Source organism: Buteo buteo, chromosome Z (genome assembly GCF_964188355.1).
Source record: "Buteo buteo chromosome Z, bButBut1.hap1.1, whole genome shotgun sequence".
NCBI lineage: Eukaryota > Metazoa > Chordata > Aves > Accipitriformes > Accipitridae > Buteo > Buteo buteo.
This window is the reverse complement of record NC_134204.1, coordinates 3,656,233-3,680,091: the sequence shown is the minus strand read 5'-3', so window position 1 is coordinate 3,680,091 and position 23,859 is coordinate 3,656,233. Positions and strand designations below refer to the sequence as shown.

The 23,859-nt window shown below is 46.9% G+C and overlaps 1 protein-coding gene across 4 annotated transcripts in view; it reads left to right on the top strand.

The window, feature by feature from the left end:
- The window catches only part of CTIF (cap binding complex dependent translation initiation factor), a 143,113-nt gene that overhangs the window by 21,797 nt on the left and 97,457 nt on the right, over positions 1 to 23,859 (top strand). For 3 of the 4 annotated variants that reach the window (XM_075019538.1, XM_075019539.1, XM_075019536.1), the window contains 3 exons: positions 6,252 to 6,464; positions 10,688 to 10,771; positions 21,503 to 21,625. In XM_075019538.1, coding sequence (XP_074875639.1) covers positions 6,285 to 6,464; positions 10,688 to 10,771; positions 21,503 to 21,625 — 387 coding nt within the window. In that variant the 5' untranslated portion in view covers positions 6,252 to 6,284. Of the gene's footprint in view, positions 1 to 6,251; positions 6,465 to 10,687; positions 10,772 to 21,502; positions 21,626 to 23,859 lie in introns of those variants that run through there. The other variant, XM_075019540.1, reaches the window with a different exon arrangement.

The window sequence follows — 23,859 nt, the reverse complement described above, 5'->3', positions numbered from 1 at the left end:
GAGGGATAATGAGATATATGAAATGCTCAGCCAGCCATGGATGCATCGCTATCTGAAAAGCCCAAGGCTAGCTCCAGCAGCAGTTGCTCGATGTGGTTTTCAAAGGTGTTTACATTTTAATTAGAAAAGGGTCAGATCCAGGATATAATAATTTACATTGCTGTGCTTGATGTTTTGGCATCTGGAGAGATAGCGGCTTTGGAGCAGCAAATCCAAACCAGACATGTGATGCTTCATATGTGCTTGTGGAGATGCGGCAATATCTCAATGCGGGGAGTCATGGTTCATCTCAATTCCTTTCATTTTCCATAGTAACTGTTCCTGCAGTTTGCTGGGTACAAAGCAATAAAGATAAACTGCTCGTTTCATTCACCGAGATGCTCTCACCGCTTTCGAAAGACACATTGCTAATTACTTGTTGTTGGAAATGGGCTGGATTAGGAGAGAGGAAATATTGCTGCTGAAGGAGCTCATTAAAAGGAGATGCTGGGAAGTGAGCCGGCTGCCCGCCGGCTGTGGCTGTGCTGATAGGCAGGAGTTCAAACGCCAAACGCAGACGGTCAAATGTCCTTCTGCCTGTACTGCTACCAGAATGTTAGCTGGTGGACGGTCATTTGCCGAGTCAAAGCACGCAGAAGGTTTCACCTGACCTGAAGGTGCTGATAAGGAGCAGATAAGAAATAGGAGGGGTGTCCTACACCAGCTGCTCTGCCCTGGTTTGTGTGGTTAAAGCATCCCTCACCTCCCAGGTCTGGGGCTGAAGGGACCTTCTTCCCTGTGCAGGCTTTGGAAAGCCTGGCTTGGAGAAGACAATGGGCAGGCGATGTGAGGGAGATGATGGTGGAGCGCTTGGCCATGTTCCGTTTCTCTCTGCCTAGCCCCAGAGAGGCACTGAGCAGAAGAGGGTGTCATCCTGCTCATGGGGCAGGACGTGGTGCCCGCTGGCTGGGGCTGGGCTGGAGCCTCTCCCTGGGTCTTGCTGGGAGTCTCTTCAGTTTGGTTTTACCATCATCCCATGCAGGCAGAGATAAATAAATCTGTGTGCTGCTAGGGTGCTTCTTGGTTCATGTCCCAGGTGTCTCAGAGCAGAAGGGACTTGCTGGATCACAGCAGTATTTAAAATTTATTTGTTGTAAACTCTTCCGGGAGAGCAAATGCAAGAAGGATACTGGATGTCCTACCACAGAAGACTCTGGAAGGAGGTGGCTGCGTCAATACGTGAAGAATTTGCACCGTAGCTGCCTTTTATAGGAAGGATCTCTTGTTCCTAGAAAAAACTGGGGTGATAAATCCCATATGGCAAGAAAAAGGCTTTCAGTGATCTGTCAGGGTAGCTCTGGAGTCCGTCATAGCCGGCTTCTCCAGCAGCTGGCCTGCGATGGCATTTCTGGGGAATAAATCTTCTGCAGAGAGAGGGAGGCTGCTCTGTGTTTCTCCTGCCCTATGCTGGAATCGCAGAGGAACAGAGGATTAGCATGGGAACTACTTCAGCATTTAATTGCAGGATAAGTAAGGAAGAGACATGGGTTTTACAGCTCCGATGCCTTAAGTGAGTCATTTAAAACCATATCTAAACAGCTGAGGCCAGGTGGTTGGAAAGGTGGGCTGGGCGCTTGCAATTTTTTGGGAGTTGGTGGTCACTGGAACTTTTGATAATTGAATTTTGATACAGGTGGCTAAATCTGGAGAAGCCTGATGTTAAGCACTGCATTAAGCAGTTCTGCCTGAACTCTGTATTTTAGAGATCTTTTCCAATCACCTTACCTAGGTGTTAGTGTTGAGTATTAACTCTGGCAGTGTAGTTGTTGGGTAAATCCACTTCCAACTTTCACTGTTTGGGTGCGCGTGATAGTGTGGTGCTCCTGGTTCTCTTGTGTTTGAAGGCCACAGCCTTCAAAGAAACTTGTCATGTGTGAGAAAGCATTTTAGGCTTTCAGCATCCATCCGGTGGAAGCAAAAAAAATGGCAAAAGCAACCTCTTTATTTTGTTTCCTTTGCTGATGCTTGACCAGGTTGGACCTTGGGTAGGAGCGAGGTGTGCGGTTGTTGGCTTGTCTTGCTGAACTGGAGCAAGAAGTGCTTTAGGAAGATTTCTTCACGGGCAGCAGCCTTGCTGACAAGGTTGCCATGTCAGCATGTTTTGGACCAAAAGCCCCTGCGCCTTACTTCAGGGAATGATGTTTGTATGGGGCTGGAGTCCCTGCTCGCTTGGGATGGCTGGGGCACAGGTGGATCCCACCCCAGGGGAAAAGTTGTGCCAGGCTGCCCTGCGGTGCTGCCTTGGCACTGCCGGGCTGCCGCAGTCCAGGTTTTGGAGAAGCTTTGTCTTGGTGTGCCAGAGAGAGGATGGCTGGAGCATCTTCCCTGGGGGAGGATGTACGTATGGGGTCCTCTCACCCAGACTGCAGTGAGCTGATGGAAATGCGTTGCTGTCCCTGCATGTCTCTCTTCTTCTCATCATGGACTGACCTTTTCTTACGTCATTTTTCTTGCAAGTTTCCCTGTGCTGTTGCCTCCCACCCATCTTGCCCAAAATGGGTTCCTTCCCCATTGCTGCTCTTCACCTATCAGACTCACCACTTGGTTCCACAAGTTCAACAAGCCTGGAGCACCTTTGGAACAAGGGGAATGAATGTACAAATGTCATAGAAAATGCTTGTTCTTATTGAGTTCATTTGCTGATTAAGAGTAAAACTGTATAATTGCCATAAACTGTATAATCTTGCTAGAGCAAGAGGCCCATTTAGATCCCTCTTTAAAATAACAGTTATTAATAATAATTATACATTACAGTAATGCTGATAATTACTAAGTTATAATAAGCAGTTTGCACATCTATTGACTTTTTCTGCTGATGATTCCTTGTTTTATGATCATAGTAATGAGCACGGCATGGGCTTTGTAGGATAGTTTTGGAAGGTAGTTTTCGAACCCCCAAAACTTACAGACTTTGTCCTTTGATAAAGTAGGGGGAGGTGGGGGGAACAGGAAAAAAAAATAGATTTGAGGTTGATCTCTATTAATTATCATTAAGGGATGTACCTGGGGTCTGGGAATCCTTGGTGGTAGGCGCTATGCCAACAGAGATCCAAGGGATCACCTCTCCCTGAAGAGCTCTCAAGAACATGTGTTTGCTGAGTTTGGGAAGTCATCAACCACTTTGATGCTCAAGTGTGGGTTTGGGTTTTTCTTTGAAAACCTCTTGTTTGTACATGTTTTGAAGCCGAGTGAGATGGGAAACCTGGTCCAGGCACAGAGGTTTCTTGACACGTGGCACCAAGAAGAGCAGGAGACCATCCAGCCTGTGGTGCCTTCCTGGTGGAGAGGGTCAGTTTGGGAAAGGGAGAGAAGGTTTAGTCTCCACACTAATGCTAAACCTTTGCGGGTGGACTTGAATGGGTCTGGATCTAGGTGGATGCTTCCTTTCCCAAGGTGCCTTCTGCCAAGGAGGAAGGGCCACCATTCGTGCTCCAAAATCTGTCCCTCTTGAAGGGCCAGGCTGCTTGAACCAGGAACCAGCTTGCAGGACCCAGCAAATGGGCCCCTGTAAACCTGTGATCATCTTGGGTTTGTTTTGTCAAGCACATTTTATACATGTGCATCTCACACTTGGTAGAATTAGGTACAGCCCAGAAATCAATGGGTAACAGCTGAAAAAGCCCTGCCTTGAAAAAGCTTCTAGAGGATGGTGACCAAAATAATGCCCATCTGAGTGTTGGGTAATCTCTGGGCAGGCTGGTGGAATTGGAGAAGGCAGTTGCATGATAACTGCGAGAGACTCATCTAAAATGGGTGAGACTGCTCAGAAAGAGCTATGGAAAGTAGGCTGAGAGAGTAGAGGAAGCTTTCTTAATCGATGAAATCATGGAATTGTAAAACCATTCAGGTTGGAGAAGACTTCAGGAGGTCTCTAGTCCAACCACTTGCCCAAAGTAGTGTCAGCATCAAGTTCGGATATTACCTCGCTGCCGTAGTCATCAGGCACGTGTGGTCCTAACTGTGAACCCCGATACGGGAAGGGCGTGTGGTCAGAAGGGGAATTCGAAGGACAAATTCAGAGAACCCAGAGCTGGTTGCTACCAGGGAGTACCAGGAGATGCCACAAAGTCAAGATGTTCCTCTGCTTGTTGAGCCTCTTTATTGGCACCCTGGGTTGGCTGATGGTGGCATATTGGCAGTGTCCCCGGCACGCTGGGATGTCCATGTCAGGTGGCCGGTCTCTGTGTCATTACCTGATTCACACCGACTTGGTGCAGACTAAACATATAAAGAAGATTACAGACCGTGACTTGTTAGTCTTTTATCGTATTAGAAGGGTTAGAGGTCAACCAACTCGCTGCCCGTGCCTGGACATCTGCTCTAGGGATCTTTGTGTACAATGATGATCCTATCTCAGGTGTATGTGGTAACTCATCGCCCTTAAACATAGGGGCGTTCTCTTCCTCCTAAGTTCTGGTTTCCTTTAAGGAGAGGTGAAGGTACTGCAAGATGACTTGGTTTTAGAGGTTACTACTAGAGATCCATGAACACCTCAAATACATGGTTTGTGCTCATTTGCTGGACCTGGGGACCTCTGACAAACCCGTTGCCTTTCAGTCCACCATTTCTCCTGTTGCTAATCAGCAAAATGCTGGTTGGGCATGGCGGTGAGCACCCCAAAAGTGGCGTCATGTGTTAACCCTTGCTCTGCTTTATGCTTTATCATGGGTGTTTCAGGGGGAGCATCCCCAGGGCAGCGCCCTGCGCTTGATTTCCTCCAGTGCCACCTTCAAAAAAACCCAACCCCAAAACATAGGCAAAAAAAACTTTGGTTTTGTGTTGTGTGGCCCCAGGGGATGGAGGATACCCTCGGACTCTGCTTGCTCCATCCCAAATGATGCCACCTGTATCAGCTGTCCCCTACCTCACACAGTCACCTCCCCATGCCGTCGTGCCCTCCAGGACTCACTGCAGCCACCTATTCTCCCAACTCTTTCTTTAGCACTTTCTATTTAATAATTGGTGCTTTCCATTTGGTAATTGGCACTAATTAGCTAAAAGGGGAGAAGCCTGCCCTCCTCCAGGGCTCCATGCTCTCTTGGGCTCCTTTTTTTTTTTCTTGTCTTTTTTTTTTTCTTTCTCCTTTTTAATATACCACATGATTTTTGTTCAGGAGCTAATGTGTGATATTGATCTACATAATGAGCCTTTTTGACAGTCCGGGCACATTTGGGAATAATTCCTTGAGCAGATGAAATCCTTAGGCCAGAACTGCTCGTTCTCGGCAGTTTCCAAATGAAGCCACAATTGTTCAGAAGTGACAGATGAGCATTAGTTCAGGAGCTGGAAATTACATCAGCTGGGAAAAGATTTTTTTTTTTTTTCTTGTTTTTTCCTTCCGATGGCATGTGACTCACTCCGAATTTGCTTGGTAATTTTATACTTGTCTCAAAACAGACTGTAAATACTAGTTCCTGGTGAAGGAGGGGGTGAGGGATAAAGTCATTGTGTCCTGCAGTGTGGTGGGAGCTCCCGTGTCTTTTCCCTCCCAACTTCAGGGGAGGAGGTGTATGAATCTTACAAGACACTGGTCCAAAGCTTAATTTGTGTGCAAACATGACCGGCCCTGGTACAGGAGCTGATGGTTTCTTTACTTTAAGGTGTGATTGACATTCAGCCATGGAGAAATAGGAAGGAAGAGAGCATCATAAACCATCTATATCTTCTATAGGGCTGTTGCCTGCAGAGGGGGAGGTTTTAAACATAGATTCTGGTGTGATCTCTGTTTCACCTCCACGTGCAAACCTCCTCACTGGACCATTTACAGTCACGCCATTGACTCAGCATCATTTACTGCCGCTGTTTTAGAGAAGCTTTTCAATTATCATCCTCTTCCTCACACCCCTGTCCATCATGCCCAGCTTATCACCCTTATCTAGCACAGCTAATGCCATGGGCTTTTTAAATTAAGCTTTTAAATTTTGTTTTTCTTCTGTGCACGTGTCTGGAGGTTTTCAGTAGTTTGGGTTTTAAGAAGGAGGATAAGCATTGTTGTCCTTAGATGTAGGAATATGACAGAAATGGAACTTTTTTTGTTTGTGCATGCATGGAAACTCTGAATATGGCCACCTAGGACTATTATAAATGTTATTGGATATACAGCGAAAGTATCCTGCCTGTCGTAACTGATAGGCTTTGGCTACTGCTTCTTTTTAACCTTTTTATAATGACTGGGAAATCATTTCTTGCCTATTTTGATTCTGCTTTCTCAGGCCCCCTCCATTGTTGGCATCTCTCCTGAAGGGATGGAGAACTCGTCGGTGGCATCAGCCTCCTCGGAGGCGGGGAGCAGCCGCTCTCAGGAGATCGAGGAGCTGGAACGTTTCATAGACAGCTACGTCCTGGAGTACCAGGTCCAGGGGCTACTGACAGATAAAACAGAGGTGGATGGTGAGAGCGAGAAGACGCAGTCCCACGTCTCACAGGTGGGCAAAGGGCGCAGTGTGGGGTGGGAGAGGGGCTGGGGGACACCGGTGGCTTGTCGCCTGGGTTGGAGATGGACATGCAGCTGAAGCAGCTTTTTGAGCGTTGAGGTGTAAAGCAGGACATAATAAAAGACTGAATTTGGGGCAGCTTGCTTGTTCAGTCACGTATGGGGTGTCCCAGCAGTTGGTAGAGGTCTCCTGCCGACTGGGTTTTGTTTTAACATGGTCTCAAGGTGCGTGCCCTGAAGCTTTTTGACTTCTCCAAGCTTCCCATTTATAAATGAAAGGCATTTCATATCTAGATGAAGGGTGCCTTTCTCCATCCCAAACAGCATGCTGCTTCACCAGGGTGGAAAAATCCTGGAGGGATTGGGAAGAGCTGCAGGGGCTCCAGTGGGGGGATGCTTGGTAGCGAGATGTGCTCCTGTCCATATGCACAGGGGTGTCCATGAAACAACCAAGTCCAGGAGGTCAATGAAAAGCCCCAAATGCTCTCCAAAATTGTGGGTTTTGTGGGCCTTTTAATATGCATTATAACCTGTTTGCTTGCTTCACGGTTGTTATGTCAGAGAAGGAAATTGCTGCATTTCAGAGGATGTGAATACCTAGCAAACAAAGGGATGTTTTTAGCAGGGATGTGGTTTGGTGTTGTCATTAGGAATGACGTGGTCCTAGTTAGGTTTGTTCCTAAAATGGACATTTTAGGTCCAACACAAGGAGAAATTAAACCTCCTGAACTACTCTTGATGTTCGCAGGGAAATCGTTTGTATTCTGGTGCCACAGTGTGCCAGATGTGTGCTGAAGATGTGAACTGTTGAAAGGATAAGGAGCCCATGATGCAGGGAGCGGTGAGCTTCGGTCCGTGCCCTTGGGCTTGTAAGGCTGCCGTGATCCTCTGTTTGTGATAGAGGTGCTTTCCTACCCCACAGGCCTCCTGGTAGGATAAAATATTTAGGTTAGAGAGTACTTACATAATGGATATGAGGATGAAATGAGAATAATAAGACTGAAAGGTCATAAGGGTAAGGATATGGCTATTGTTGGATAGCTGTGTTTGAGCTGCTGGAGGGGTCTGCTGGTCTGATTTGGGTCTTCGTCTCTTTATATGAGGTGCAAGGGAGGCTGATCCCAAGCAGAGATCCCCGGACCACTCTGCATTAAGCCTTAATGTTAGTTTAACAGCTAGTGAGACTACATGGCAAAGTTGAGCTGGGGGTACAGTGATGGGGAGAAGGGCAGGGTCTGTCCAGGACCATGACTTCCTCCAGCATGCAGAGAAGTTTTGTTGCAGGTCATTTTGTCTCTTGTTTCACACTCAAGTCTATTAATTGCTTACGAAAGAGGCCCTGCCTCCCTAGGGCTTTGTTTTGCCTTTAAATTGGGAGGAGTGGTTGGGGTAGTGAGGGCAAGGTGCTCTCTTCCCAGTTACCAGAGGTGTCTGCTTCTCCTGTCCCCTGCACTGTGCACTCCAGCGTGCAAAAGCCAATGTCCCCAAGTCCAGCAGAGAAAAGCTCGCTCTCCCATGTGAACCTCATGAGGTTCAACAAAACTAAGTGCAAGGTCCTGCACCTGGGTCAGGGCAATCCCCGGCATCGGCACAGCTTGGAGGATGGATGGGTTGAGAGCAGCCCTGCGGAGAAGGACCTGGGGACACCGGTGGGTGAAAAACTGGGCATGAGCCAGCGATGTGTGCTTGCAGCCCAGAAAGCCGAGCGCATCCTGGGTTGCATCACAAGAAGCGTGGTCAGCAGGTCGAGGGAGGTGATGGTCCTCCTCTACTCCCAGAGAGCCCACCTGCAGTACTGCGTCCAACACTGGGGTCCCCTCTTCAAGAAAGACATGGACCTGTTAGAGCAGGTCCAGAGGAGGCCATGGAAATGGTCAGAGGGCTGGAGCACCTCTCCTGTGAGGACAGGCTGAGAGAGTTGGGGTTGCTCAGACTGGAGAGAGAAGGCTTCGGGGAGACCTTATTGCAGCCTTTCAGTACTTAAAAAGGACTTAGAAGAAAGACTGAGAGAGACTTTTTACCAAGACCTGGAGTGACAGGTCAAGGGGCAATTGTTTTAAACTGAAAAAGAGTAGATTTAGATTGGACATAAGGAAGAAATTCTTCATCTGTGAGGGTGGTGAGGCACTGGCACAGGTTTCCCAGAGAGGTTGTGGCTGCCCCATCCCTGGCAGTGTTCAGGGCCAGGTTGGATGGGGCTTGGAGCAACCTGGTCTGGTGGAAGGTGTCCCTGCCCATGGCAGGGGGTTGGAACTAGATGATCTTTGAAGGTCTGTTCCAACCCAAACCATTCTGTGATTCTATATGTGAATCCTTATCTGTTTGCAGTGTTTATCTGATTTATCTGAGCTATGCAGGTTTCCTGGAGCTGAGGATCTGATCCAGATCTTTGGACCCTTTATATATTAGCTCAGTGTAAAGAAATTACCAATCAAAGGAACCCTTTTAAGAACAGATTTTGCTGAAGAGGTCTTTTACAATTTGAGAATCAAAATTGTTAGAACTGGGAGAAAATAAATTTAAAAATCAAGTGATCCAACGTACTTTATAGTGCATTTTTTTAACCCAAGGCTGGAAAATGGCTGTGTTTGAAGTGACGCTTTGGAGGAGCTTCAGGTCAAACAGGCAAGTGCTGCTTTATTTAATGTGTCAAGTTTAGAAATACTATTGAATTAGAAATAAATTAATAGTCAAAGTTTTACAACCACTTGCAGCCTGTCCACACCTCTGCTTGTAAGCCCTGGGCTCCCTCTGCATCTTAAGGACAAAAACTACTAATTTTCTTGGCAGCCTGTGTACAATTTTTGCATCAAGATCCTTGGCTGCAACAACCAAATCCATCTTCCAGCTGTGGAAATGGTATTTTAGCTTTCCTCTCTGGCCTATCTTGAAAACAAGGAGCTGCTGGGTTTTTAATGTCAGTTCTGTGAGTGCTGTCTTTAAAGACAGTCAAGTTTTATTTTAAAAGGAAAAATGAATAATAATGAAACATCTGAACATTGAACCTTTTAATTAAGCCACTTTTAGAGGCATCTCAAATTCAGCAGCTAAATATGGTTGTACCCCAGACCATTGGTGTATAAGTTTAATTAGGATTTCTGTGTGAAACTCCAGCAAAATGCAGTATTTCATATTTTTAGGGCTGTATATGGGACAAGAAGTGAGGATGGGCTTTTACATAGCTCATGTGCTTTTATCAAGCCATGTCTTCAGGGGTGCATTAAGAAGGAATTATCTCTCATCTCCCAAAGATACTAATTTTCCCACATTGTATCCCAAATTTGTGTAAGAAATAATCAGGATTTTTATTTCTGATTTTCTCTTCCTGATCACTTCTTATCAAAGCAAGGAATAAACATGCATGTATCCTCCAGCTCTCTGGAGTAACCCTGGTGGAAGCCAGCCTGACTGAAGGTGGCATGTTCCCTCTTAATGAACGCTGGAGGAAAAAGGATGGGTTTAGGGGGAAGGCACTAAACTGAGACCAAGAAAATTGTTTTTAACTGCAAGGTTCTGCCAGCAACTTAATCTTTAATGTTGGGCAAGTTATTTAATCTCTCTGCGGTTCATTTCCTTGTGGCTGTAATAATGTTTTCCCTGCCTGAGAGAGGATAAATCCACTCACCCATGTGTGTGAGATGCTCAGATGGTACCACGTCCCTGGATAACTGCTCTCCGTGCTGGGGCAGGGAAGGAAAAGCTCATTGTACGCCGCTTCATCCTCCACGCCACTTGCAGGGGAGCTGAATCCATCACCAGTCTAGAGAATCCCAAAGTGTGGATGTTCCCATGGTGGGGATGTCTCCAACCTTGCTCCCACCAGGAAAAAGAGGAAAGTCGGGGGAAAATGCAATTTTCTTTTGGCTATGGCCGTAATAATGGGTGAGCTGTACCTTGGGACACCTTTCCAGGCACATGGTTGCACTCAAAATTGTTAAAGGAGATAGGCATAAGTCTAGCAGAAGACTCTCAAGCGTGATAGCATCGTGTGCTTCTCCAGGTAGGTCAGCAGAGGTGACAGGAGAGTGATGGGCAGTGGGTGGAGCGTTTCCAAACCAAAGCCTTTGGGATCATCCTCGAAAAGGAGGGGGGGGCCGCACGCGTACAGTGATGCCCGCGGCTGAACGGTGTTTGCTGTGTGCTGTGGACTGACACAGCAGTTTTCCCCAGCCTGGCTATTATTTTACACAATCCCTTTTTTTATCCCTTTTACAGTGGACAGCGGATTGTAGCGAGCAGCTTGATGGCAGCTGTTCCCCATCCCGAGGGAAGGGCTCGTCGTCTCACGAACATAATCAGGTAGGGGTTGTGTTTAGCTTTTCCTCACCAAACCTTTGCTTTTGTTCTTGTACTGCCTCATCTGGCAGCACATTGCCTGCTCGTGCTGCCAGCTTTTCCTCTCCCATGGAAGGGGAGATGTATCCCTGCGTTCAGCATCTGAAAGCTCGCTCCCCCCGAAACTGTGGGAGAAGGGCAATATCCTGATGTGCGGATGGATGCTTCAACCAGGAGCTTATTGCTCTGCAATAAAGGGGAAAAAATACAGAGTGTCCCATTTATTCCTGAAGAGCTTCTTATTGTCACCTGTGCAAGGGACCTATTCGGAGCATCAAAGCTAACGTGGAAGTATGAGATGTAGCTGGGATGAGGGATCTTTGTGTAGCTGTGCTTCTTGGTTATGGGCTGCAGCACAAGGATGGTGTTGCAGGGAAGAGGATTAAATAGGTGAGAGGGTGAACTGGGAGAAGAAGCAAAATTGCACATGCTGAGAGCTGTGTGGGGTTTGCAATGACAGAAGCCAGGTGTGAGTCGGTTTTGGTGGTTGTATGGGGTGCGGACATCAGTGAGGAGTACTTATCAAGCGCTGCTGGCATTGTAGGAGGTAGCTGTCCCTCCGTGTGAGCACCAGGATGGGAGAGGGTTGGGTAGGGTGAAGGCATGGGTTTGACCATGTCACCTGGTTGAGGAGCTGTTGTGCCACCATGCGACCGTCAACTCCGCAAGAGCAGTTTTCACCTGAGGAAATAGGAGAGTAAGGCGTCTGAAGGAAAGGGTGAAGCGGCTTTTGCAGTTGCTGTAGCTGATGGATGTCCCACCTGGAGAAGGGGCTTCAGGCTGGCAGTTTTGGTGCTCTTGCCCTGCTTGATGTCCTCCAGGCTTCAGTCCCACGTGTGGGATCTGTGAGAAGAAGCCTGGGAGCCCCTTGCAGGGTGGTACAAGAGGCTGTGCCAGTCTGAGCAGTATGTATTGCAACTCCTGTTTTGGGCACAGTTTCTTCCCATGCAGAGCCGTGCTGGAAGCTGCTGGACTGTGGGATGGGGGCTTACGTGTCCCCTCACTGCCCTGTGCCTGGATGCAAGGATGTTGGTAGCATCTATACAAGTACCTGCACATAACAAAGACAAGGTCTCGTTGTGTAGGAAGGTGCGTGCTGTACAGAGATGCTGCTTCAGATTAACCTCTGAAGGTGACAGACGGAATTGTGGATTTAATTTATTATAGCTTTGATCTGCTCTGAAATATTCAGCAGCAATACCCCGGCTGGGCTCCCTCCCACCGCCGCAGCCAGCTGCTTGAAATTCAGCTGGGAGGCTGGCCGTTTCCATCGAGCCTCCTTGGGTTGCTTGGGATGTTAGCAGGACCGGGTGTTTTCCCTGGGGAAGAAGGTCCCTGGCTCTTCACCCAAGGGCTCAGCTGACGTGCCAGTCTCTGGTGGGTACCACAGGAGGATGCAGGAGTCACACACGAGTGCTTTCCTGACTCCAATCAATGCAGCCCTGACATCTTCCATCTACCTTGTGCCCTGCTCTCTTTTGTTCCAACTTGTGTTTTTATATTGTTTTTCTTTTTTTTCCTGGACATTAAACCTATTTGATCTCCTTGAGCACGGGGCTTGTTTTCTATATACAAATAACATTTGCCGATGCCCAAGCTGTTTTCCCTGCGTTTGGGCTCTCTCCCAGCCTGCAGCGGAGCTAGTAATTATCTCTCTCCATGTTGGGCTTCCTTTAACAGCGAGTAACAAATTTTCCTTGGCACCAAAGGGGAGCTGCAAGCTATTGTTCGTCTGTCCAGGCAAGCGTTTCTCTTGCTGTTACTGATACACGAGTGAAACTGCTGGTGAGGACTAGGTTCAGTTTATTACCATTTCTGGCTGTTGATTTTTCACTAGTAGCTTTAAACATTAAAAATAAAAATACTCATTAATAAGGTGTTTGTCTTGAATGTAAACAATCAATCACTCTTCAAACCTGCTAAGGAAAAAGCTATTTATTGCCCAAGGGATGTTGAGGGCAGGGGGAGTTTGTTGCAATTTTTTATGGATTTTGAGGGGTTTGGTTGGAAAATCAAATTCCTGTTTTTCCTGTTTTATTTCCAGCTGAGATTTCTGCATTGCTTGTTATGCAATATGCACTGGTCTTAGTTGAAAAATACTTGGATGTGAGATTTCTGCTGGCTTCAGCTACTGTGAAAATGTGGGTTATGTATTGGTAACCATGATATGCCTCACACAGTTCTAACCTGATGATCAGAAAGGGCATTTATATGGAAATCCAGGTTAGTCCTGAAAATATATTCAGCATCTGGTTCCTTTTCTGCAAAGGCAGAGTAGTCCAGGGCCACATTTTCAGAAGTAATTGGCTTCCTAAAGGTTATAAGGGAGGCTAGAGTGAAGCTGACTTTTCTGTGCCTGAAAATCCCCCTCTGCATCCCTAAGTACCTGATGCCTTTGAAATTCTTGTCTGTAGGATACAGCAAGGTTAAGGCAAATAAAAGAAAGATTTTATTTTTTTGGTGTGTATAGGTGTATTAAGTATTTATATAGACATTTCTATATTATAAGTATGTAGATACGCATACACAGGATGTTTTATAAGTGTGGGGCTGAGAGCAATTCCTGGATAATGTGCAATTTAAGGGTAAAAATAAGGTGTCTTGATGCAACCTGCAGTCCAGGATATTCCTAAATTGCTGTTTTTCCAACACTGTGGGGTATCTCAGGGAAAGACCACCCCATACTTTCCCTGCTCTTACATTCCTTGGTGACACATCTGCTATTAGCAGCTGTGGGAGACTATATGGGGGTCAGTGCCCGTAGGCTGGCACTTGTGCATCCTGTACAAAACAGTGGCTTAAAAATGGACAAAATTCCCCCTGGAAACCTTTTACTCTGGTATTTCCAGTTCTCTGGGCAGGCAGCTGCAAGAAGACGGTCTGCTCATGGAGGATCTCATGAGATACATTTTGTGAACTCTTGATGCACTGAGAAAATCCTGGTCTTGCAGTTACATTGAGCTCATCTATAATTCTCCTTGTTTCCTACTGTGAACGCTTTCCTTTGCTGCGTGGCATTGTCGTGCTCCACTAAGCCCCGCTGCATTTGAGCGATACCCTCTAGAAGGTCTGCTAGCACCGTGTGAGCCTCTGGGGTGAAGACTACTCCATCGATGTACGCAAGATACTATCTGAGCACCGTATTGCCTCTATAAATGGGGAAAGTTTAGATAATGGAATCATTTTAAATCTCTTTATGTTTGGATATTTTTTTTTTTAAAAGACCCAGTGGGAAGATTTTATATAATACTTTATTTGCATTCCTCTTGTGAAGCTGTTGCAAGTAGGAAGCTCTTTGATATATTTCTGAGAGCAATTCATTAAGTAAAAGGCTTCTGGTATGGTATGTATTTAGAGAGCCAGCGGAGCTCTTGGTACGTGAAAGGCCTGGCAGCAGCTCCATCCCAGACTCCCCTTACGTAAAGGGCATTAACAAAAACCAGAGCAACTCTGCGGGTTTGTCCCATTTCTCCAGGCGGTGGGAGAGGGAGAGCTGAAAATCCTCCTTCCTGGCCAAGTCCCTCCCTTCCCCCGTGGTGGCTGGCTGTCACCCATTGTCACCAAGCAAAAGCCTGTGTTGTTGGCAGTAAATGGGACTGCAACTTATTTTACTGCTTATTTGCATGTGTGTCCATGTCCCGCCAGGTGCAGCAGGGACTTGTTGCATGATGGGGGACCTCAGGGGCTTCTCTAGTTGACGGTCATGTTGACTATCTGCTGAGCAGTGAAGGAGCAGGCAGGGTGTGTGGATTACAACTGGATTATCCTACACCCTACTGGTAGCACCCTTCTGCTGTTCTCCCCACGGAGCTGGTGGTGGAGGAGATGACTTGGTTTGACTTCCCATTAAGCCAGTAGAAACAACAGCACACCTCTGGCAGGCAGAGGTGGTGGGTTTCTGCTCTTGGGCCTTGGTTGAAGATGATTAGCTGGCCGTTGGTTGGAGATAATTAGCTGGCCGGGGTCAAGAGCATCCCAAGGGCTGCTCTATCAGGTTAACAGCATAAGAAGTTGAGTGTCCTGCGCTGTTCGGTAGCGTGGAGATGTAGAGAGCTTTGCAGGGATTGTGTGCCACTGTCACCGAGCCTGGCACATCCTGCCAAAGGATGTCTGAACACAAGCCCAAGCATTGCTGATAAGGAAAGCATGAGAATTTCCCACAAAATCAAATGTAATATCACGTGAAACTTTATCTCTGATGTCTCTGTGACTCAAAGAAGTACAGTGCTGTGCTAGTGCCAAAATGTTTCCAGGCAGGAGATGCTTCACATCGTGTGAGCTCAGACTGTAGGCAGAGGACATCCGACCTGCCTGCGTTTGGGGAGATGCAGCCAGGGGAAGAGTCTTTGACTGCTGTGTGTGGGGTGGGAGAAGAGCAAATCCACTTAAACCTTTCAGGTCCCTCTTTCACGTGTCTTGCCTGAACCTCAAAACCCGCTCCGATGGTGAGCACTTGGCTTCCAACCATATGAAGTCATGGCTGGAAAAGCTGCTACGTTGCCAAAGCGAAGGCAATAGTAGGGATGGGGTGATGTGTGAATGTTGTCTCTGCGGAAACAGCAGACTTCAATGCACAGTGGAACTTAATTTTATAGAAAGCGGAAAAAAACAAATTATCAGTGCAAGTTTCTCTTGCAATTCCAGAGGTTATTTTTTTGCAGACATCTGTGCTGCTTCACTGGCTGAGGTCAAACACCAGGAAATCCTCCTCAATGGATGCTACAGAGGCAGGTGGCAAGGGATCGTGATCTCGGCCACGTCACTAGGTCTAGAGTTGGACTGAGGCTCCTGCGACCAGCACCATCGTCATACAAACTTCTCAAGTCAGCAGTGAAGTCATCTTCTTGCTAGCTTAAATCCACTGACATCAGCAGGCAGCGTGTAATGCCCCAAATCCTTGGCTAACCAGATAAGCGCTGGTGAGTGGGTGGGCACGTGCTGCTTGCGAAGAAGCTGGCAGGATCTCCTGATGAAGATGTAATTAATTTCCCTGTGCTGGTAGACAGCCTGTGTCTGGCTTTAGTTGCCCACCCTTGGGTCCAGATCTGAAGCACAGTGATTTTCTTGCTCAATAAAATGTGAGGGATGATCCTGGGGGAAGTTTGGAGTTCTCTGTCTCACTGACCTGCTTGTATCATAACCCAGGGCTGGTTTGTACACTGAATTTGGTTGAGGTTGGCCATCACACTGAAGACCTGTTGAGACAAGTGGGTGCTGGCAGATGCTCCAGTCGCCACTGTCTCGTTTCCAAAAGAAAAAGAGAAAGCAAAAGACATGGAATACTTTGAGGCTCTGCCAGTGAACACAGGTTGGTGTAGCCCTGCCTGATGGAGGAAGAAATTAAATCTTTAAGTGGAGTGACCTGCCCATCTTCAAAGAGCAGCTCTGAGAAAACCAGTCACTTAATGGTTTTCTGCCTGTAATTGCTAGGTGACACTCCCTCTGTGTAGTGAATGCAGCCCTGTTCAATTACGGTTGGAGAGGACTGCTGAGAAAGAAATCAAGTACTTGAGCTAATATATAGGTTTTAACTTTCTCTGGGACTTCTGTTTGGGATAGACCTCGTGAAGCAGCACCACCCCTCATGAAGCAGACACCTGCTTGAGTGTCTGAAGACCTGGGAGTGAAATGCTTCACTGCTTTGCAGCCTGATGTAGGAGAATGGTTGCTGCTTACTGAGGATGGAGGAGGGTGTCTTCTAGGCCTGGTGTCACTAGTGACTCATGTGGGAGGACGTTTCGTCACCCTCAGTTTCCATTTGTGTAGAGCAGACAGGGTGATGCTGGTCTGCCCGCTGAAAGGAGAGCTCCTTGCACTCTATTTTTGTGAAACTTGCAGTAGCTGAGTTAACTTTGAGGTCTCCATTCTTCTTCCAGATTTGGTTGACTAGGTCAAGTGCCGAAGCTCTTGGCAGGGAAGGGATGACATGAGCCATTTCCTCCAAGGCTCGGGCAGCGGCTTGCTGCTGGGTTTCCATGGCACATCTAAAGTTCTCGGTGCCATTCTGAGTGCGTTCAGTGGTCCTTCTCATCTTCATCCTTGTGCATAAATGAGCTATCTAGCACATCCTTGGCTAACATGTCTCTTCTGATGTTGTCCAGAAGGAACACAACCACACAGGCTTGGCCCTTTCCTGGGGAGTCCAGAAAGATCTTGTTGGCTTTACCCTCCTACTTCCAAGCCCATCGGGTCCTTTGGTCCTGTATTGTAGCACAGGTATAAGTAAAACCTTACTTTTCCTGGTGGGAGAAGAGCTCCAAGCGATGTTTGGTGTCTCTTCTGCTGTGCGTTTACCAAAGCAATGATCAGGTACCGTACCAAATGGGAAAGGGGAAGGTGGGGAAGGTGGACATTGACCTGGAGAGGGAAGGAGCAGAGCCAAAGTGGTTGGGTTTTCTGCATGATACTTTTATAAGGGTAAGTTTCCTGGTTTACTTATAGCTTTATGCAATGCATTGAGAAAAAAGAAGCTGGAAATTTGTCCCTACTAAAATGTTTAGAGTAATCTTATGTTTTTTTCTTAAAAGGTGCATTTTACATTATTAAAATAATTCAGTCATCATTTTTCCATAGAAAAATTGGAGTGGTTGTTCCTGAATAGGTCTAGAAGAGCAGGGAAATACTTGGAGTCTGGTGTCAAAATTTTGCATAGCTGGAAGATGTAGCTGCAGCACAAAGTGGGTGCCTGAAAACTTCTACTGCAGAAAAACCTCAAAAAGGACCTTTTACATGATAGCTGTCTTCTGTTCTGACCAGGATTAAGACTCAAAGTTTGGGAGTCATTTGAAGGACACCCCACAACTTGATCTAGGGAGCTGGTTGTAGGTGCAGTGGTGAGACTGTTGTTAATGCTGGGGGTTATCTCAGAAGCTTTTTTGTCCTGAGAATTCCTCTAGCTTTCTGTTGCTTTTCCTTTTTCTCTGGTCCACCTTAGGCTGTGAATACTGTACACTGAATATTGAGATTTTTACATACAATTGAAGATGAATCTCATAAAAAATCCACTGATGTCTTTGGGCCACTTAAAGCTTGTGGTATTGCCATGGTTGGTCTACACCTCTAGCAACACAGCCAACTTCGCCATCACTGAGAGCAACCACGTAGGTGGTCACTGCGTTTCCGTTTATTGCCTGTGCACTGGGGAAAGTTATCTCCTTTTTCTGCAAATGGGATTTTCAAACTTGCACTGAAGCAGCAGAAAGTATTAACTCTTGAGCTGGCAAAGGGAGCAGGATTAATTAGTTCATGCCTCAAAGAGCTAGCTGTGAAGGTGAAAATTGCAGTGTAAGTGAAACATATGATTATTGCTAATTAAAATGCAAATGTTAGATTTGACAGCTAGTTTCCAAAGGAGGGTGGCTGGCAGTGTTAATGTGCACAAGTCTCGCTGTTCCCAAGAACGTGCAGATCTTGGCCAGAAGGATTGGCATGGATGAGAGCAGCTGCTAGGAATCAGTCTCCGGAGGGGGTGACGTTACCCTCCAAGCCCCAAAGTGTGGCTCAGAGGTCCCATCTCCTGCTGGTGAGTGTAGACCATGAATGGTAGGTGGAGGACCCCAAATAAGAGCTGCGAACAAGAGTTCAAGGGTTGTTTTGGGTGTTGGGAGACACTAGGAGAGTCTTGGTCTTTTGAGGGTACAGCACAGGGTAACGGGGCCGGATGATGGGGGATTGGGTTGGCAGGAGGCAAGGGCATGGGATGGAGAACTTTGTGCCATTACAACCGTTTCTTCAGCTTTTGTCAGAGCTGCAGACAAATCTGTTCCTGCAACGTGCTGAATTAATTTAGCAAGAGCACTGAGGGGGGATGTGTAGGTGGCCATTCTGCGAGATGGAGAGTGGCCAGTGCCATGTCTCACCGCCGCGGAGCCTTGGCTTTCGGCTGAAGCCCAGCTGCCTGTATGCCTTTGGGATGAGGTTTTTATGGGTTTTGCAATGATGCTGGTCGAGGGGTTTTGTTGCTCGGTTGTTGTTTTTTAAGGAATGATCATTACCTGTGTACTCTTGCCCCCGCTCCTCCAGCATCACCCATGAGGTTGGTGTGAGCTTCCCTGCTTGTGGAGAAAGGAGTTCTGCAGAGAGTGTTCATTTTAGCATGAAATGGCTTTATTAGAGGATGCAAAGCCACCAGAAATGTCTGGGGGAGTTGCTGGTGGATGTATTTCTATTCTGGATATTTGAACCCCCATCAGTAAGGTAGCAGTAAAAAGTTGTTCATCTTTGGCAATTAGACAGAAATTTAGGTAAAATATTCAGCTTATCTGTGCTGGTGAGTTTGAACATGAGTGTATTTGGCCATACTTGGTTGGACTGTTTCAGCTTCAACAGAAGTTTCAATGATTTTTATTTTTTAAATAATTTGTTTTTAAATATAGATGTTAATAGGGTGTGATAAGGAACATGAACAGGGAAGAGACCCCAGGCCATGAGTGAGAGCCAGGAGACAAGCTGATTTAGTGAAAGGGTACCTGTGATTTTTATCTAATTGGTTTGTGCCGTATCCACTGTGTCATCTTGGTGAGTTTGGATGTTGACGCATGGTGGTACCAATCTCCCCGTTTCTTACAAGGGCCTTATTGTGGCCAGCTGCGTTTCTGGAATTTGCATAACCTCAGGCTGTCTGCAGGCAACCATGGCCAAAAGTTGGGTCAACTGAATATAACAGAATGGTGATGTTTATTTTCGGTGTGTCTTTTAAAGTGAAGGGTGCCTATGCTGACTTGGTCCCATTGTAGCATTTGGCACAGAAATTTTTTATACATGGATGAACAAGATGTTCAGTGTGTAGGATACAGTAAACTGGTAATTAATCCTTCGAAAATCTGGGTGGTGAAGGTTCATTTCTACCAACCACCTTTTCAGTTGGTGTGCATCTTTCCCACATCAAATGAGATATTTCTTACTCCTCAGGATGCCTGAAAGACGAGCTCTTCCCCAAGGCTTCCGAAAGTGGCCACCTGCCTGTGTCTCACAACTGACATCGATCAAGATTTTTTTCCCCTCCGTGCCAATTTAAAAACTCCCTTAACTTTGTGCCACTTGGTATTTCTCAGTTATTGGGAGATTGAGATCATGGTGTGATGAGGAGGGAAGAAGGTGCTTTCTACTGTTGTTGTAACATGTAGTGGGAATAACCACAACCTCTCAAATTTCATCTGTATACAACCTGACAACCAGTTGACCTCTTTTGAAGTCAGTACTGATTTTAGGCTATCGCAACCACAATGTATTTGAGCTTGCTTGAGGCTTGCTAGGTTTGAGGATGGAGAACGTGCAGCTGGAGCAACGCAGAAACCAGTACTGATGGGTTTTGCTTCCAGTCCCTTGTGTTGGGTAAATACTTAGATGTTTCATGTGCGCTAAGGTCCGTGCTGGACCACTGGGTAGCATCACCTTAGGTAGCTTAGGGTCTGCTATGTAGCTGTCTCCCTGCCCCATCCAACCCAGGTGGTAGTGGTGGAGCTGGGACCAGGTCTGTTACCCCAAGTTAGTGACCCGGACTTGGCTGTTGTGTGCAAGGAGGAGTTCACGCCTTGCTTTGCTGGTGAGTCCTTTTGGCTCTTGAAGGCCAAGGTGGCTCTGCCCTTGTCTTAGCCCATGGCAATGTCCGCAGGGAATTGTGTAGCCCCCTGAGGATGTCTGAGACATGAGAAGCCCTTTTTAAGTGTCAGCTCTCACACCAGTCCTGAAACACATGCTCCCCTTTGTATTTTCCAGATTTTCAGAGAGCTTGAAAGAGTTGAATATTCTGCACTCTGTGACTTCATGTTTTTTTAATCACCTTAGGTCACTTCAAAGGTCTTTCCCAAGCCTCTAAGCAAAGCTTTTGGAGCAATTACGCTGACAATATCCACCTTTCTCCCCAAGCACCTTGTGGGATGTTTGGCTAGATAGGGCTGGTGGGGTGAGTTATTCTGGTTTTCAGATGACTCATCTTGCCCTGAGGGCTGCCGGCTGAACAAGAAACCTGCAGGTTGCTTGACAGCAGAAAAAGTGTTAGGAGAAGAAAGGAAAACATTGGGAACAGCTCCTTAATGGGCAAAAATAGTTATTTGTGTATTGTGTCTTCTGGTGAACAACAAATGTCTTCATGTATGTGAGTAGCTGCACTCCAGCAGAGGCCTAAGCAGAGGGAAAAACTGACTGAGAAGTTGATTTGGGCTTGGGAGGGGAATTAAGGATATAGAATAGAACAGAATAGCATAGAATAGCATAGACTAGACTAGACTAGACAAGACTAGGCTAGACTATTTCAGTTGGAAGGGACCTACAGCCATCACCTAGTCCAACTGCCTGACCAATTCAGGGCTGACGAAAAGTTAAAGCATGTTGTTAAGGGCATTGTCCAAATGCCCTTAAGCAGTTTTAGAGAGTGTGAGGTTGTTGAATATGCCTAGTTAATCCTCATGAAGATAGAGGAGGTAAGTATTATTTCTTCCTATGCATAGACTAGAGCACTAGAGCCAAATCTTATCTTCACTGAAGCCTCCCACAATGTCATCCCTTTGCAATGCCTAAATAGAACACATTAAAGGACTCCGAGAAAGCCACAAAATCAGGGTGTTGTGCATGGTTTTGTAGGTGTTTGCACATGTGGTCTGGGAGGTGGAGCTGTCCCGGCTCACCAGGTCGGTGGTTTTTGTGGGTGCAGGCTGGCATTGCCCTTGACTAAAGCGAGCTGTTTGTTGTTTCCAGGAAGAGTGGGATCACAGCAGCAGTGGGAGCGCAGGATCCCGGCCGGGGTTGGGCTCCAGGCGTGGGTCTGGATCCAGGCCTGGCAGCCGCGGGAGAAGCAGCCAGTTCGGGCAATCAACCAAGGTATACCTGGTGGTGGCGTGCTGAAGTTGTGTCCTTTGCTTGCTGTTCATCAGAGGCATCCTCCTAACGATGTGTTTTGTGTGTGTGTCTACAGATAGGGTGTGAGTGCATGTCAGTTATGAAGGACACCTCAGAGACCTACTTAATTCACACGTAATGTGTGACCTGGCTGCTGAGGGCTGTAGCTGTCCTTCAACCTCAAGAAGTCTGTTGAGGTGTGCTGAGTGCCTTAATATTGGGAAAGAAGTCCCTAGTCAGCTGGTTTAGTGCAAAGGAAATTAGGTTTTTTTCTTTATTTGAAGTCTTGGAGTACTTTGATTTTGGGACATTAAGAGATGTCTGTAATTATTTTTTGGCAAGTCTTCATCAGAAGTTGATATATGAGTGGACGCTGCATAAATGGTGTTAAATGGTGACCTTGAGTCCAGCTGCTTTCCATGGGAGCCGTCAGATGGGGAATTACATTCCTGCCCTGCAAAAGACTGTAAGAATTTGCTTTTGATTTGGTTTTAGGTCCATGCCTTGAACTCAGACCAGGGACCTCTTCTGCGTGTTTTAGTCAGCCTCGGTTCTCCTCTCTCTTCTTGGAGTTGCTCTACTTCTGCACACATGAGCACTGGTTGTGCCAGAAGTGGAGGACGGATTCTGGGAGATTTGGGCCAGTAGTCAAAGTGCTGGTCCATTCATCCATCTCATCCATCCTGGAGAGCTTGAGGAAATAGTCTGTCCTCCTGAGCCATGCTGTGGTGGGAGAGGACACACAGAACCATGCTGTTGCTGGAAAGTGATGGTCCTTTCTGAAGGGAATGAGACTCAACATACCCTTCCTTTGTTGAGCAGGGATAACACTGTCTTCCTCAGAATGTCTCTATTTTTCTTACTAAAACTTGCAGGTTTTGTCAAGGAAACCTTTAATTGGAGCCTTTTCAGACAGTTCGGTATCTATCTATGTTTTTTGTTTTCTACCAAAGTGCAGCCAGGGGTTGTAGGCAGCTGAGAAGGAGGAAAGGTGGGGGAATCTTTTCAAACATAGGACTGAAAAATGCTTGAGGAGTAACACGTGGCACAAGATAATCCCGAATTTATACCACAGACTCAGCCGACCACTTGGCGTTGTTCTGTGTTAATGCCAAACACAGCGATGAGCTAATGCTGTTGCAATCGTGCAACGAAGAGCATGGTTTTGTATTTGTCGTGTTTTGCTGGAGGATGGTAATGAGGAGCGGCGGGAGGAACCAGTGGGACGCTGAGCTGGGCTTTGAAAAGCTGCTGCGTGCATGCAAATGCTGACTTTGTGGGGAATTTGCTGAAGCTGCATGCATGGGTAAACAGTCAGAGTCCACGCAGCCGGTGGCGTGGTCCGTCCCTCTGTTTGTGTGGGCAGCTACAGGGGTTGGCCGGCGGTGGATGGAGGTGATGTGTGCTCACAGGGGCTGGAGGACAGAGGTTATGGACGTGCATTTAAACCATACTGCGTGTAGGATCTGCTTTACCGGATCTCTGATCTCTCTGAGTATTGATGTTGTTCTTGTCAGTGTGTCTCTCAGTCATCATTCCTAGCAGCTTAATTAATTTTCAGCAGTACTAACCCCTTTGCGGTGAAAATGTTTATGTAAAGCTGAGGGTTGGGTCATTGGGAGCTTCACATTAAAACTGCTTATGGTTATAATTGCAGTCTTGGGGGAACTGACAGCAAGTTATTTCTTTTCTTAAATACATGCAATTTTTTTTTTTTTTTTTTTTTTGTGTCCCTGGACTTGAGAATTGGCTTTTTTAAAGTCTTATTATTAAGTCTTGGTACTGTGCTGTGAGCATTTTAGTAAACGCCCTGCAGTGCAGGCTCACTTGGGCAGCAAGCATGCTCCCTGCCTTGTGAGTCGAGACAGAAACTGGTTATAAAGACAGGTCATCGAGACTGAAAGGACGTCTCGAAATGACCATAGTGACTCACAACTTAATGACAAGTTGCATTATCGTTTGGCCCCGGCGCCGTCTTTATGGAGTCTGGCTAATGCTTGGAGCGTCTCCGAGAAGTCACGGGGACCCGGAGGTACAACCCAGTTTGGGTGGGAGCATCCAACCGCTACCTAGAAGCTCGGACCCGTCTGACCTCCTGCACCACCTGAACCATCACTGCAATTTCCCCTAATTGCTGGGATTAGTGCCGGGGCTGACCCGCCTGTGCTCGCCGGTAGAGCACGGATGAGCTGATGCGCCGAGGAGGTGCAGGGGAG